The 13,591-nt window shown below is 45.3% G+C and overlaps 2 protein-coding genes across 4 annotated transcripts in view; one reads left to right on the plus strand and one right to left on the minus strand.

The window, feature by feature from the left end:
- Nucleotides 1-243: 243 nt before the first annotated feature.
- Nucleotides 244-12,667, minus strand: TMEM130 (transmembrane protein 130). The gene is made up of 8 exons (XM_062588145.1): nucleotides 12,558-12,667; nucleotides 10,219-10,509; nucleotides 8,119-8,287; nucleotides 6,039-6,208; nucleotides 5,268-5,352; nucleotides 2,935-3,137; nucleotides 2,085-2,197; nucleotides 244-1,357 (listed from the first exon to the last, which is right to left on the minus strand). The coding sequence occupies exons 1-8, from the start codon at nucleotides 12,643-12,645 to the stop codon at nucleotides 1,181-1,183; spliced, it is 1,296 nt and encodes a 431-aa protein (XP_062444129.1). The 5' UTR covers nucleotides 12,646-12,667; the 3' UTR covers nucleotides 244-1,180.
- A 237-nt stretch (nucleotides 12,668-12,904) lies between these two features.
- The window catches only part of TRRAP (transformation/transcription domain associated protein), a 100,507-nt gene continuing 99,820 nt past the window's right edge, over nucleotides 12,905-13,591 (plus strand). For all 3 annotated transcript variants that reach the window (XM_062587882.1, XM_062587883.1, XM_062587884.1), the window contains exons 1-2: nucleotides 12,905-13,030; nucleotides 13,263-13,413. In XM_062587882.1, coding sequence (XP_062443866.1) covers nucleotides 13,314-13,413 — 100 coding nt within the window. In that variant the 5' untranslated portion in view covers nucleotides 12,905-13,030; nucleotides 13,263-13,313. The remainder of the gene's footprint in view (nucleotides 13,031-13,262; nucleotides 13,414-13,591) is intronic.

A 13,591-nucleotide genomic window follows, 5' to 3' on the forward strand; every position in this document is an offset into this window, starting at 1 on the left:
GTCATTTCATTCCCAGGTAGAGGGATGGAGGTTCTGGCCTCTCTAAGGAAGCGTAGCAAGCAAGTACCCTGAAATCCCTATGGTAATTCCTTCACGTGCAGACAAGCATCTCCCATTCAGCGTATCTGTGAAATGGCGTTATACATGAGACACCTCAAACCCCCAATATCCATAGGGTTTACATCAGAGGTGAGGAAGGTGTCAGTGTCAAATTCAAGAAAAGAAATGGCACCCAAAGCAGTCTTGTGTAAAAGCCTTTAAGGTGTTGTGGAAAGCTACATAGCAGGAAGCAAGACTGGCCAAGCAGTGAGCGGACAGTAGAGGACAGTGTGCAAGGGGCAAGGCGTTTCTACAGCCTTGAATACTGAAAGCTGTTTTACTGAGCAGCTTTAAGCTACACAAAGAGAAAGCTTTGGTGACTCAATGGATAGTAATATAGGAAAGAGATAGGAGGAATATATAGCATGGAAAAAATGCTACTCATAGAGTGTGGCTTACTATTGCAAGGAAGTATCGGGGCTGTGCAGGCATCCACAGTGGATGCTGCTACTCCACAAAGCTCCCATGAGCAGCTGGGTTGCCATCAGCAGCTCATCAGCTGTTATACTCTCACAGAATCCCATTAACTTAAAAAATAAGTCTTTTAAGACAAGGGAAAAAACACAACATATTTTGATAGTTTGGTTCATTGGAAGCATGTAGGCTAAAGCTCTTCTCAACCTGGAAAAGTCAAATCCTTTTGGGAAAAAAAATATACATTCAACAGTATTTTGGCTCACTTGTATTTCCAGTAATATTGTTGCAACATAAGAAAGAGAGGTATGTTTGTCTTAAGCATTTTCTTCTTTGAAATAAACAGCAGAAGGACCAAGTAAATTACAAAGGTAGTGAGTTTTGAAAACCTGCGCATAAAATAATCTTTCATAAGAATAAAATGCTGCATTTACAGCTGTAAATGTATACACCCATATAATTTAAAAATATGAAGATACTTTACTGTGTTTCAGGTTCTTTCTTTCTCAGATCACACAATGAAACATTCACGTGCTCGACGTAGTAAAGTGGTTAACCTCATTGCATTGGCAAAAATAAACCATCCATACAGCCCTGAGCTTTTAACTCATCATAAGTGGGAAAGTTAAACTCAGCAGTTAGTGCAACCAAAGTGCAATTGTGTTCTTCACACTGTGTAAGTTTTGACTGGCTTGTAAAATGAAAGTAGAAGTTCATGGCTCTCCATGGCAGTTTCTTGAGGTGATTGAAGACAACATGATCTGCAACATATTTGGCCGTAGCCTGACTCCGAAGGAGAAGACAGGTTTTTGTCAGACAGTGGAGAAAAGTCAAAGTCAGCTACCTGGAAAAGGAACGTCAAAAAGATCAGTTTGAAGTCTAAGCTTAGTCTGGCTTAAGTGAGAGACCAGGTAGATACTTTGGGCCAGAAAGGGAATCTGGTCCTCAACCAGTCCTAGTCAATCACTGACTTCAAATAGACTTCTGATGTGAACCATCTGCACACAGAGCTTACAGGTAGTCTCTCTATATTATTCATACTGTGGTGCAATTTAAAGTGCATTAGGCACTTTTAAAAGATTCAAGAACATCTTTACTTTAGGAGCTCATGATTATTTTAAATATGATAATGCAACAAGTGAAAGCTACACCAGGAAGATAGGAGGGAGCTGTGTAGATAAAATTTGCATGGTAAAGTTGGGTGATAACTTAGTGTCACTTCCTTACTATCCAGCATACCTTCCTACTATCCAGTTTCTTTCTTCCAGGAAAGCGCTCTGAGGTAGAACACCTGGAAGGCACACTTCAATGCAAGCACATGCATGGGAACACTACCTAACTGCCCTGGCAACTTGAATTAGAGATACCTGCCTCCCACGAGGAGCCAGAAGTAGGCATGCTACTTAAAGCACTTACCTCTGCTGTTTAGGTTTTCATGCGGAATAGATCAGTCAGAGAGATACCAGGGGAACACCCCTACCTCCCCCACACATGCCTGAGGATTAGAGACGGGACAAGGCTGAAAGGTATCCAGGCACTAATTCCATCTCCAAGCAAGAGTAAACAGGTACCTCCACGAGATCTTTATGTTGTGTGTTACTTCGGAAGGTCGTGTACAGCACCAGTCCTAGCACCACTGAAACCAGAGCGATGCAGAGCAAGATAAAGAAAGCTGGCTGGATCCCTGAGGAAAAAGCACAAGGGGACACTCCTGAAGCAGTACAATGCACTCAGAAGAGGTAATGCTGAGAATGAAATGATGTTTTAGGAGAATCTTTCACACTTTTTAGAACAAAAGGCCTGTGTGCAATAGGAAACAAAAGTTTTCAGCCCAGACCACTTCAGGTCTTTCTCAATGTACAGAAGTGGGCACATGGGGTTGGGGCACTGGGTGGTTGTAAGATGTTTCAGAGACCCCAGAAGGGCATGTGTGAACATGCATGGAGGAGCCAACAGAGATTGCTGGCTGGAGGGACAAGAAAAGAAACTCAGGCCTAGAAAAATCTACCCTTTACAAAAAAGAAAAAGGGGGGGGGGAGAGAGAGAGAGGTTGCTTGACTGCTTAATTAAGGGAGTGTGAAAGATGCACATGTTTTCCTAGTTATCCACTCTTACTACAAGAGCAAGGGGCTTTTTAAGCTGATAAATATTTATGTTAACTCAGTCTTCCCATGAAACTCACTAGTTCCAAGACACTTTTGAGTGTAAGAGTTCAGCAGTATATAGGAAGCTGAGAGCAATTACAGGAGGTATGTGACAGCCTTTTCTTTCGGTTCACATTTCCTATGTTTTTGAGGATCTATACTTTTTCAAAAACCTTATCTCCAGGCTAGTTATTCTATAACTATCCCTGATATTTTTGACTGTTGGATTCCCAGACCTGGAAGAACCTCTATGCTGCTCAGACTAGCTGCACCTCACCTGTTGGCCACACTTTTATTTCATGGTATGTCTGCAACATGGTCACGCCGTTCTCAACTCTCACGCTGAGACAGTACTGGCCTGCGGCGCGGAAGGTATGGCTCAGATTGTAGCAAGAACCGTTAATCACCACCAGATGGCATTTTTCACCTTCAAGTGGAATACACTCGGCCTTTATAAGCCAGCATAATGCCAGCGGTGGGCTGAAATGGAAAAAACCCCAACCTTTATATACAAACACACGTTATATATATATATAAAATTATGTGAAAACCTTGCAAAAGTTGTAGTTAAGAACTGATGAAGCATTTGGATAAAATAGCGTAATAATTCTGAGAATTGTTGAAGCTAATCCAAGTACAAATAGAGAAGTAATTAACTGCAAAGTCATTTGGTTTCTAGCATCTGATAGTTGAAAAGGACTTCATAATGCTTCTATAAAATAACTCTTTTAGTGGACAGTTGAATACCTGTATGGGTTATAGGCAGGCCATTGTGTGCATGAAAAAACAAAAAACCCTTAGCCTTTCTCTAACAAAGATAAAGGGAATCTTCTACGTTTTTTTCCAAGAGGGCATAGGTTGTTTTTTCTTTGCTGTTTTTGCACCATGGAGGTCAGTGTCTGTGTTGCTGAATTACACCCAACATTTTTCTGATAAAAAAGAACTAGAAGGAGTGCCAGATGAGCTCAGCACAATCATTTGGACTAAAAGCTTAGAAAGGTAAATAGCTTGCAAGAATCACAGGATTCCCCTACACTAATAGAAAGGCCTTTGTTTGCTACCAAGCAATCTAAGTGCAATCCACTTTATGGCCTTATGTCTTCTCACTGTGTTTAGTTGCTGTCTTTTATTTACATTTTCAGATCCTTGCTCCAAATGGTTCTGTGCAGGCTCATCTTCTGCACTACAGATTTTGATTCTGACAACATATAGAGCTTTTCTTTATCCCATCCTTGTAGTATTTTGTTCCTCATCTCCCCTGGATATTTTCAGCTAAAGCACGCAGCATCTTTATGTGTTTAGTTCGTTTTCAGCTTGGTTTTTGATAACAGACCTCTCAAACCTTTGGCATCGTTTTCGTATCATACGAACTCCCATCCCATCCATTCCAGCCTTGCTTCTAACAGTTAGATCTGATAAATGTTGTCCATTCTAAACCAAGCAGGCACTTATGAACCTAGAGTTTGCCTGTAATGGATTCTGGCTATTCATATTTACTTGTATGCCATCTCTGGTGCCCATTCTTACCAATATACCATTCACTCTTTGAATACAAACTGCTGTTCTGTGTATTGGAGTTAGCTATGTCTCAGCAAATGACTCGGTGTTGGGTGCTGCTGCTTTTGCCCTACATCTCTACCAACAGTCCTGAGCTTTTGAGATTCTTTTTGGGAAATCTACCATTAGGCCAAACAGCTTCCAAAAGCAAAATGCAAAGTGTCCCTCTTTTAGAGAACGAATGACTTCCACAGTCGTGAAGAACTGTTATGGTAAAGGTGCTTTTCCAAGTCATTCAATGGCATTTAATGACTTTCACGTGCCTCTGCTATATGAAAAGATCTCCTGTGTTCTTAGTATCGCAGCCTGAGAGGGCTTGTGCTAGGATCAAGGTGCTCATGACTCTTCTACATTCCTGTAACTATATATGAATATTCCCCCTCAAGTGATGCACTGGGCAAAAGCAAACATGAGCACAATAATATTTTCCTTTTCTCCTCATTCCCAGTCTTAGCTCTCTTCAGCAACTTTTTCTCCAGCCTTTTCCTTATCCAGACTACCTTTTAAAATTTCCTCTTCTGCTTAGAGCCTCCCTGCCCTATTCATCTTGTGGCGACCTTTACTTTGCGAAAGTAATTCCCTAAACCTACCTGGCACTCCCTGGTGCCAGTTGAGATGGCTGCTGTTCAGCACGATTCTGAGTACAGTTTAATTTAATGATGGGAAATCCGTCAAGGAAAGAAATCCAAAAGGGAGCTTTAAAATGTCATTTTTCACACTGTCTTTTTCTGGCTAGTTCTCTATTCATCTCTTCTTTATGAAGATACAAAAATAACATTTCCTTTATGTATAACGATTCTCTGAGGAGATATACGTTTGAATATTCTACATTTCCATAAAGATGTGGTCTCTTTCAGCCTGTTAGATTTCAAGGTATTTCTAGCCAATAACAGTTTATAGTCAACTGCATTTTGTTCATAAGAAAACTTCTTTTTTTAAGAAACAGTTCTACAGGGTGCACATGACAATATTTTAGGGAAACAGGGAAAAAACCTAAACCAAGCACATAACTGTCATATATGTCTTATAAAAAAGATTATGTTGGCTACTTACCTGCCATTGATATGAAGAGATAAACTCAAGTTTTCCATTACGTGAGTCTCTCTGGAGCCCACTACATTAATACTCTTAACAGCATCTGAGAGAAGAAAAAAGCGTATCACACTCAACATGTAAACTGAAATTCACTGTTTTTTTCAGTGAAGGTTTATTTTCAGGGACTTTGGTTTTAGCTGTATCACTGACATAAATAATAATACCATCTCCTCCCCAAAAAGAAAGCTATTCACAGAGTTGTTGTAAGATATCCAAATGTTTTATGATTTCTTTTTAATATACAGTTGACCATTTGTTAATCTTGTACATGTTTATGTACGTTTATTTACTCTTGAAACAGATAATGAGACTTTCCTAATGCCTTTTTTAACTGATCAAATTTATTTTTTCTGAGATAGTATAAATTAAATGAACAAAATAAGTTATTATAAACACTTTATTACAGATCTTAGGTCAGATTTTTGCAAAGGATCATCATGTTCTTGATAAATGAAAAATATCGATAACACTTAACAGAAGTTTTACATAAAAATAGACTTTTAATGAAAAGAATAGAGAAATAGAGAATTTTATATTTCCCTCCCTGTTTTTCCTGGACTAGAAAAGTGCAAAGTTCATTTTGCGATGGTAACACTTAACTCAAAAATATTGGACCAGTTCATGCATGTGAATGAATGCCTGAGTTGTATTTCCACGTTAAAGTCCTAGATTGTATTGCTTTGTATAGAGCAAGCTCTGTTTTGAATACGCAGAATGTTTTACGATTACCTAGCAGCTCCAGAGCAGTGGTAAAATCACCGGTTTTCTGCAGAGTTTCTCTTTCGTGTATGATGTTTCCAATCTGCTGCCATTCAGCTATCACTTTCAGATGGACTGTGCGGTTCCCCACGGCAGAATGGTTATAGTAGACAAAGGGCTCCTTGGTAATCTGATACATCCTAGGTACAACATTAAAAGGTTTATAATCAAAATCACCTCTTATCAAGTACTTGTATATTTCTGATGTAAAATTTAAAAAAGGATAAGCTCTAATATTTTTCTTTATAGACAGTGCTATAGTCAGCTGTGATTCTAATTCTACTTTATGTCCGTATCAATCAGGATTGATGATTGCGGCACTACATTGGTATAAAACCAATAAAGCTACAACCAGTATCAGGCCCAGAGAGTGTTTAACTTGATGCATTTTTGCTCAGGAAACAGGATATCGCTACAGTAATTCATGGAATGGAATAGGAAGAGATGGTAAAATATGAAAACTACCTTTATAGCGGGTGGGCTATAAGCTAACTGAAGCACTTGAAAGGGGGAAAAAAAAAGAAAAAAAAGAGAGAGAGAGAGAGAAAGAGAGAGAGAGAGAGAGAGAGAGGGAAGAGTTTAGTATTCAGGAACCTGACATTTCTACTCATGTACACACATTCCTGCTGGGTATATTTTTGCATTCAGAGAAGAAAACTAACTGAATGGCTTTTTCTCCTCTCTACTGCAGAGTTGTGTGAAGGCTAGCTACTACCCACAGTTTTATTTCTGACAGCTCAGAGCTATGTTGGATGGGTTGGTAATTTTTTTCATTTTGTTACTAGGTCAGCATTTGGTGTGTGTTAACCTACAGCTCTGTTATTTGAGAGACCTAGCAATCTTCAAAAGTTCACAGAATCAGTAAGGTTGGAAGGGACCTCTGGAGATCATCTAGTCCAACCTGCCTGCTCAAGCAGGGTCACCTTGAGCATGTTAGACAGGGTTGCGTCCAGGCGGGCCTTGAAGATCTCCACAGAAGGAGACTCCACAACCTCTCTGGGCAACCTGTTCCAGTGCTCGGCCACTCTCACAGTGAAGAAATGCCCCTTCACGTTCAGGCAGAACTTTCTGTGCTTCAGTTTCTGCCCATTGCCTCTTGTCCTGTCACATGGGACAACTGAAAAGAGTTTGTCCCCATCCCCTTGACACCCTCCCTTCAAGTACTTGTAGACATTGATAAGATCCCCCCTCAGTCTTCTCTTCCCCAGGCTGAAGAGGCCCAGCTCTCGCAGCCGTTCCTCATAGGGCAGGTACTCCAGCCCTCTAATTATCTCCGCAGCCCTGCGCTGGACTCTCTCCAGTAGCTCCATGTCTCTCTTGTCCTGGGAAGCCCAGAACTGGACACAGTACTCGAGATGAGGCCTCCCCAGGGTTGAGTAGAGGGGCAGGATCACCTCCCTTGACCTGCTGGCAGCGCTCTTCCCAATGCACCCCAGGAGACCATTGGCCTTCCTGGCCGCAAGGGCACATTGCTGGGTCATGGTCAACCTGTCATCCACCAGCACTCCTAGGTCTTTCTCTGCAGAGCTGCTCTCCAGAGGGTCATCCCTCTGCTTGTACTGGTGCCTAGGGTAAGTTCCTTGCCTAAGATGAGGTCTATTTATCAGCAGCTAACTGTAGTAAAAATTACTTACTGGCCAACCACAGGGAGGAATACTGTTTCCATTTTCCTAAATGGACACATTATGCACAAATTATTCTCACATTCAACAACCTGCTAGATATTCTGCAGGCACGGCGATAGTCTAAAGCAACAATCTACGCTAAGTAACTTTTTCAGTTATTTGTTCAGCTCACAGCACAGATTGTAATACACCTAAGTACCTGTTTGAACAAGAAATTTAGGTCTTTCAAACATCATCCTTCTGTGACTCTGCGGTACCTTCTGCCCCCAAGGTTTCATAATCCACCTGGACATTATGCTAAGAGTGCACTAACTGAAAAAGGCACATGCTTTGTGCTGTGATTTATCGGGATTTCTCCCTGCATGTGCATCTCAATCAGAGGCACCTTGAATATTCATCAAGGGAAAACAACTAACCATACTTACCCTTCCCCAAAGTTCCAGTTGTAGACAAATGATGCTGACTTGAAGTAATCACTTGGGTCATGAAGACAGAAGGAAATCCGGGTCACGGTGTCTGTGGATGAGCTTGAACCCTGCTTGATAAACGTGCTGCCTTCTATCTGGGCAATGGTAAGATTCCCTGTAATAAATTCTGGAGAATGGTAAGGCAGAGAAAGAATGACAGCATATATCACTTTCGTAGTGTGCGCTGCATGAATTTCAAAGCATTATTTAAAATGTACTGCTTAAGTTTTTCTGTGCCCCAGTGCAAGTGGTTAAATGTGTTGTATATTTATTATTCAGTGTTGTTATATATATTATTGAAGCACAGAGATTAAATGATTTACTCAAGGTTATACAATTGGTCATGATAAAGCCACTGATAGAACCAAGAGGGAAAAATCTTGGGCTGATTTAGGTCCATAACAACTTTTACTATTGATTTTAGAATAACTGAGATTTAACCCCAAGAGTATAGATGAAGGGATTCAGGATCAAGCTAGTACATACTCCCTTCATTTTCTTTTTTTAATTTTTAGCTACGTCCATGGAAATGACAAACTGACTACTATGAATAACAGGTGTGCTATACATTGTTAATAACAAAATTGTGAAATGTTGATTTTTCACGTCTGCCAGCAATTCTATGTTCATTTCTTTAGCTTATAAGTAAAAAGGTGTTCTAAGGATTAGCAGAAATTGAGCTTAAAACTTTCTAACCTATGAATAAAGAGGTATCGTGATGATAGGCTGATCAGCTCATTTTAAAATTAATATGATATAAGTTACCAGCAGGACTCTTACCCTGTTAAAAATTCATTAAATCTGGTTAACCGCTATCTTGATGAAGCACAAATAAAAGAATCACAATTGCTGCCGCAGAATAGGGTTGATAATGCAGATCTAACTGGAATTGTAATTCATATTTTTCATTGGCAACTACCTTTGTGCCCCTGTGTATTTTTGTTATTGGCAACTACTTTTGCACCCAGGGTAAGAGTCCTGCTGGCAACTTACATCCTATTAATTTTACAATGAGCTGATCAGTGTATCATCACGACACCTCTTTATTTATAGGTTAGAAAGTTTTTTAGATCACACTCTTGTTTGGGGAAGGCAGAAAGGCACAATGGGATCTTAATTTTCATAGCTATAAAAAGTTTCTATCCCTTTTGCTAGTAACACGAGAATATAAGTCAATGCAAAAAGAAAAAGGAATAAGGAGATATTCAGCAAGGCAGCAATTTTTAAGAGAGAGAAGATCTTATGTACACACTTATAAAGGTTCATCCAGTAAACTTGGTGTTTCTCAAAGAAAAATTGCAATAGCTATTCCCCAAAATGTCAGGTGTGCCCTATGGTTGGCTCTTTTGTCATTGCTCACGTCCTTTGCTGCTGCTGCAGAACGTGGGGTTGGTCTATTTTGGAATGCACAAGGAAAGCAGCTGGGATATGTGGCTGGAGGGACACAGCTGCCTGTCATTGCAGGAAGGGATTGCAGGAAGTCCTCAATGGATGCTTCATGTTGATCCCTGCTGCAGAGCCTAGGCTCACCACACTGCCTCATTGGTCAAGTTGACAAAAAATGCATATTTATGATTATGAATATTCACAGTAAGATGTAATTTTGCAGTGCAATATTTGAAAATGCAGCTGTGACTCCACATCTCATTTCAGGATGATCATTCTGAACTTTAAAAGAAAGCTTACGGCTCTGTTATGTACTTTCTATGTCACGTAAAAGGGAAAATTAGTAGATTGTGACTCCTTCCAGTCATCCTAACAGTAGGACTAGAAATGCCGTTCAGCAATAGAGGCAGCACTGCTTTACAAGTCTGGGTACCACCAAACAACACTGATGGTGAACTAAAGCTACTGGAACATCTAGCTTGGTTTCCCTAAGGATACTGGCAGCACCACGCTTGCTTCCTGGACACAGGGAGGCTGCGTGGTCTGGTTGGCACACTGCCTGCCCAAGATGGCCTTTGCTCATTCAGATGCTAGCAAAGGTAGCAACTGTTCTGATGTATCTTGAATCCCTGAAGAATTCAAGAAGTTGTAAAGAAGCTGTAAAGCTGTTACCTGTGACATGAAGTACAGTGACGTTTCTAGCAACAGGTCGACACAACCAGCAGTTCCTGTGAGTCACCCAGACAGATACAGGAAAAGTGCCAGGAAATTCACCAGTCACATTAATGAGGGAGTGAAACCCCTGCTCCAATTTATTAATGAGAATCAGAGGAGCATAAATCCAGTTAAAATGATACAAGTTTGAGGTGATACTGTTGTTCTTCATGCTTAGACTGGCACGAACAGTAGCTTGTGCTCCAGTTGTGATGGGACCGTTGTTGGTTATTTCTAGATCATATTCCTCTGTAAAAATCAGAAGAAAAAACTCTTTGTACTGCAATGCTTTTTTCCCATATTTTCACTAGTCAGCTGTAGTTCTGTGATTCACAGCGACACTAATGACAACTAAGACTTTACCACCTTCGTTACCATGTAAAAGCCTAGAACTGAAACTGTTATGCATGTATATATTTGAGTTCAAACAGGTAGCATTCAAGAATATGTTAGAATTGGTCCTAAAAATGTTAACAGTAAGGGGCAGCCTAAGCAAAAATGTTAATTAGAACATCCCCAAAGCTTTGATGAAGTTTTACAGCCAGAGCTGGGCTATAATCCAACACTATGATCATTAATGATCTAATACCATACTCACTAAACTTCTAGCCACTTGAAACACCTCAGATCAGATTCCAATCTAATCTGTGTTGTTTCAATTCTCACTTAAAACAGTAAGAAAGAGTCACACGGTAAAATGGATTTGTATGGCAGAGGAAGCTCCTTTGCAAAGAAAAAGGCAGGCCATGCCAGCCTTGCCTTAGCTAGGCTAAGATTCAGTATATGGGCATCTGCAGATGTAGACACATGTTCACTAGTGTTTTCAAAAATATTTTGGCACCTTATACTCATTTCCACTGTTTGGCATTTGGGTCCATTTTGAAAATTGCATTAAGCATGAAAATAACTTAAACACAATAAAATAAAAGCAGTTTGTGCAGTTCCACTTCTGTTTATTGTTATTATTAAAGCCAGAGCTATAGTGAGGAAGTCAAGGTGAGAACAGCAAAATTCCCTGCACTTACTGAAAGGGCAAATTACCAACTCGCCTTACAAAATCTCTCATTGCCTTAGACTAAAAACGATCTTTCAGACCCAGGTAGGATTTCATACAGTGGTTTCCTTTGTCAGCTCTGTTGACCCACAAGTCCCACCTTCTGCCTTAGTACAAAAGCTCAGCACTAGCTTCTTATCTACAATCTACAGTTAACTTCCCTTTCTAGAAAAGAACCAAAGATCTGAGTATAAATTAAACTTGTATGTTTGAAGTTGCAAGTGTTACTACATCCCAATGTTTGATCAGTTCAGTCCACAAGGGCAAAACAAGGGTTCTGGCTGCGTGGCTTTCACAGCTGGGACAGCGAGGAGCGAGCTGGTGCTGAGATCATGACCCTGGAAAACAGCCCTGCTGCTCTGCCTTGCCCCTCCTTATCTCCCCTGCTGCATTCACAGGAGCTAGTTAAGCTCTTACAACTACTAGTACAGGCAGAGTTAGGTGAGGTTTGGTTTTATGGAATGGATACCAAATGCAGCTTTTCCCCAGGTTTCAGTGCTGGGAAAGCACTCCTGTACATCTTCTGTAGGTTAAGGAACAGCAGCGCAAGGTTAAAGGACTTGCGTACACTAGAAAACAAAAATCCCCAATGCAGCAACCACTGAAAGCTGCGAGCTGGGGGAGAGCCGGGAACAGCCCGTTTTCGCCTCCCCCGCAGCGTACACAGCCTCCTCCGCCGGCGCCCGGCTAGCTACCGCCTCGCAGGGGCCCAGCGGGCCAACGCTGAGCGGGGCGCTCCGCTCCCGCCTCGGGGCTCCGCTCCCGCCCGCCCTCCTGCAGCAGCCGCAGAAGGCTGCAGGCCCCCGAGCGCAGCTGCCGAGCTCTCGCCCGCCTGCGGCCGCCGGGGCGGTTCCCGGGCGGGGGGGAGCCCTGGGGCTGGCCAGCCCCCGCGCTGCCCCTCGGCCAGAAAGGGACCCCAAACGTTTCGTTAAGCCCCTAATGTCATCGCACAGACCCCGGGCGCTAGGTAAGGCTGGATGCAGCAGGACAGCGAGGAACAACCGCAGGTTACGACCCGAGCGGGGCCGCCGCTCCCGCTCCTCGGCGCAGGCGGCCCCGCGCGCGGGCCGGGCGGCGAGGGCCGCCGCGGGGGCTGCGGGCCGCGCGGCCTGGCCCCGCAAACCGCGCGCGGGCCGCTCCGCCGGGCGCCGCGGCGAGGCCGGCTCGGGCGGCGGCTGCGGGCCGAGGCCCGGGCCGGGGCCGGGCGCGCGGGGCTGCTCCCGCTCCGGCCGCCGCCGCTTACCTGCCGCCGAGCCGAGCAGCAGCAGCAGCAGCAGCGGGAGCAGCAGCACCGGGCGGGTCGGGCGCAGGGGGCCGGCGGCGGCGGCCATGGGCGGGCTCCGCCGGGCCGCGCCGCTGCGGCTCCTCCGTCCGCGGGCAGCCCGCGCCGGCGGAGCAGCCCCGGCTGAGGCTGCCGGCAGCGCCGCCGCTTCCGAGCAGCGCGGGGCGGCGCCCGCGGCCCGGCCCGGCCCAGCCGCCCGGCCCGCGCCGCGGAGGCGCCGCCCGCCCGCTCCGCGCCCGCCTATTCGGGCGCTCGGCGGCGGCGCGGGCGGAGCCGCCCTCGCGGCGGCGGCGGCGGCGGCGGCCGGAACTGGGCTCGGGCGCTTCCGTTGCGCCCATGCGCCGCCGCCGGGCTCCGCTCCGGGAGCAACAAAGGAGGGAGCCGGGGCCGGGGCGAGGGGCGGCGGCGGGGCCTAGGCCCAGCCCAGGCCTGCGGTGAGGCGGGCGGCGGCGCGGGCCGGGGCCGGGGCGGCGGCGCTGCGGGCTGCGCGCGGGGCCGCCGGGGGCCGGGCCGGGCCTGGCGCGCAGCTCCCGCGGCGGTGGCGGCGCGGCGCGGGGCGGCGCGGGGCGGGGGTGCGCGCTGGCCGATGAGCGCGAACCGCCGCCGGCGCCGCGCCGGTGCTCTCTGCCTGCCGCGCGGCTCACGGGCCCGCCGCGTCCCTCGCAGGTGCGCTGGGCTTGACCTGCTGCGCCGAGAGCCGCCCCGCGCTCCGCCGAGATGGCGTTCGTCTCCGCGCAGGGGCCCACCGTGGTGGACCAGACCACGCTGATGAAGAAATACCTGCAGTTCGTGGCGGCGCTCACGGATGTCAACACGCGTAAGATGCTTTTGCCCTTGCGCTGCGGGCTGCGCCGCGCTGGCGGGGTGAAGGCGTGCTGGAGTCGCTTTGCATCTTGTTTGAGGTCTGGTTTTTGAAGAAGCAACGTGACGAGTTATGTTTGCGTGAGCCGGAGCGAGCGAGCTGCGTGCGTGGGCCGTCGTGTGACAGAGGGGTG

The sequence above is a fragment of the Rhea pennata genome, chromosome 15 (assembly GCF_028389875.1).
Source record: "Rhea pennata isolate bPtePen1 chromosome 15, bPtePen1.pri, whole genome shotgun sequence".
In the NCBI taxonomy this organism is placed as follows: domain Eukaryota; kingdom Metazoa; phylum Chordata; class Aves; order Rheiformes; family Rheidae; genus Rhea; species Rhea pennata.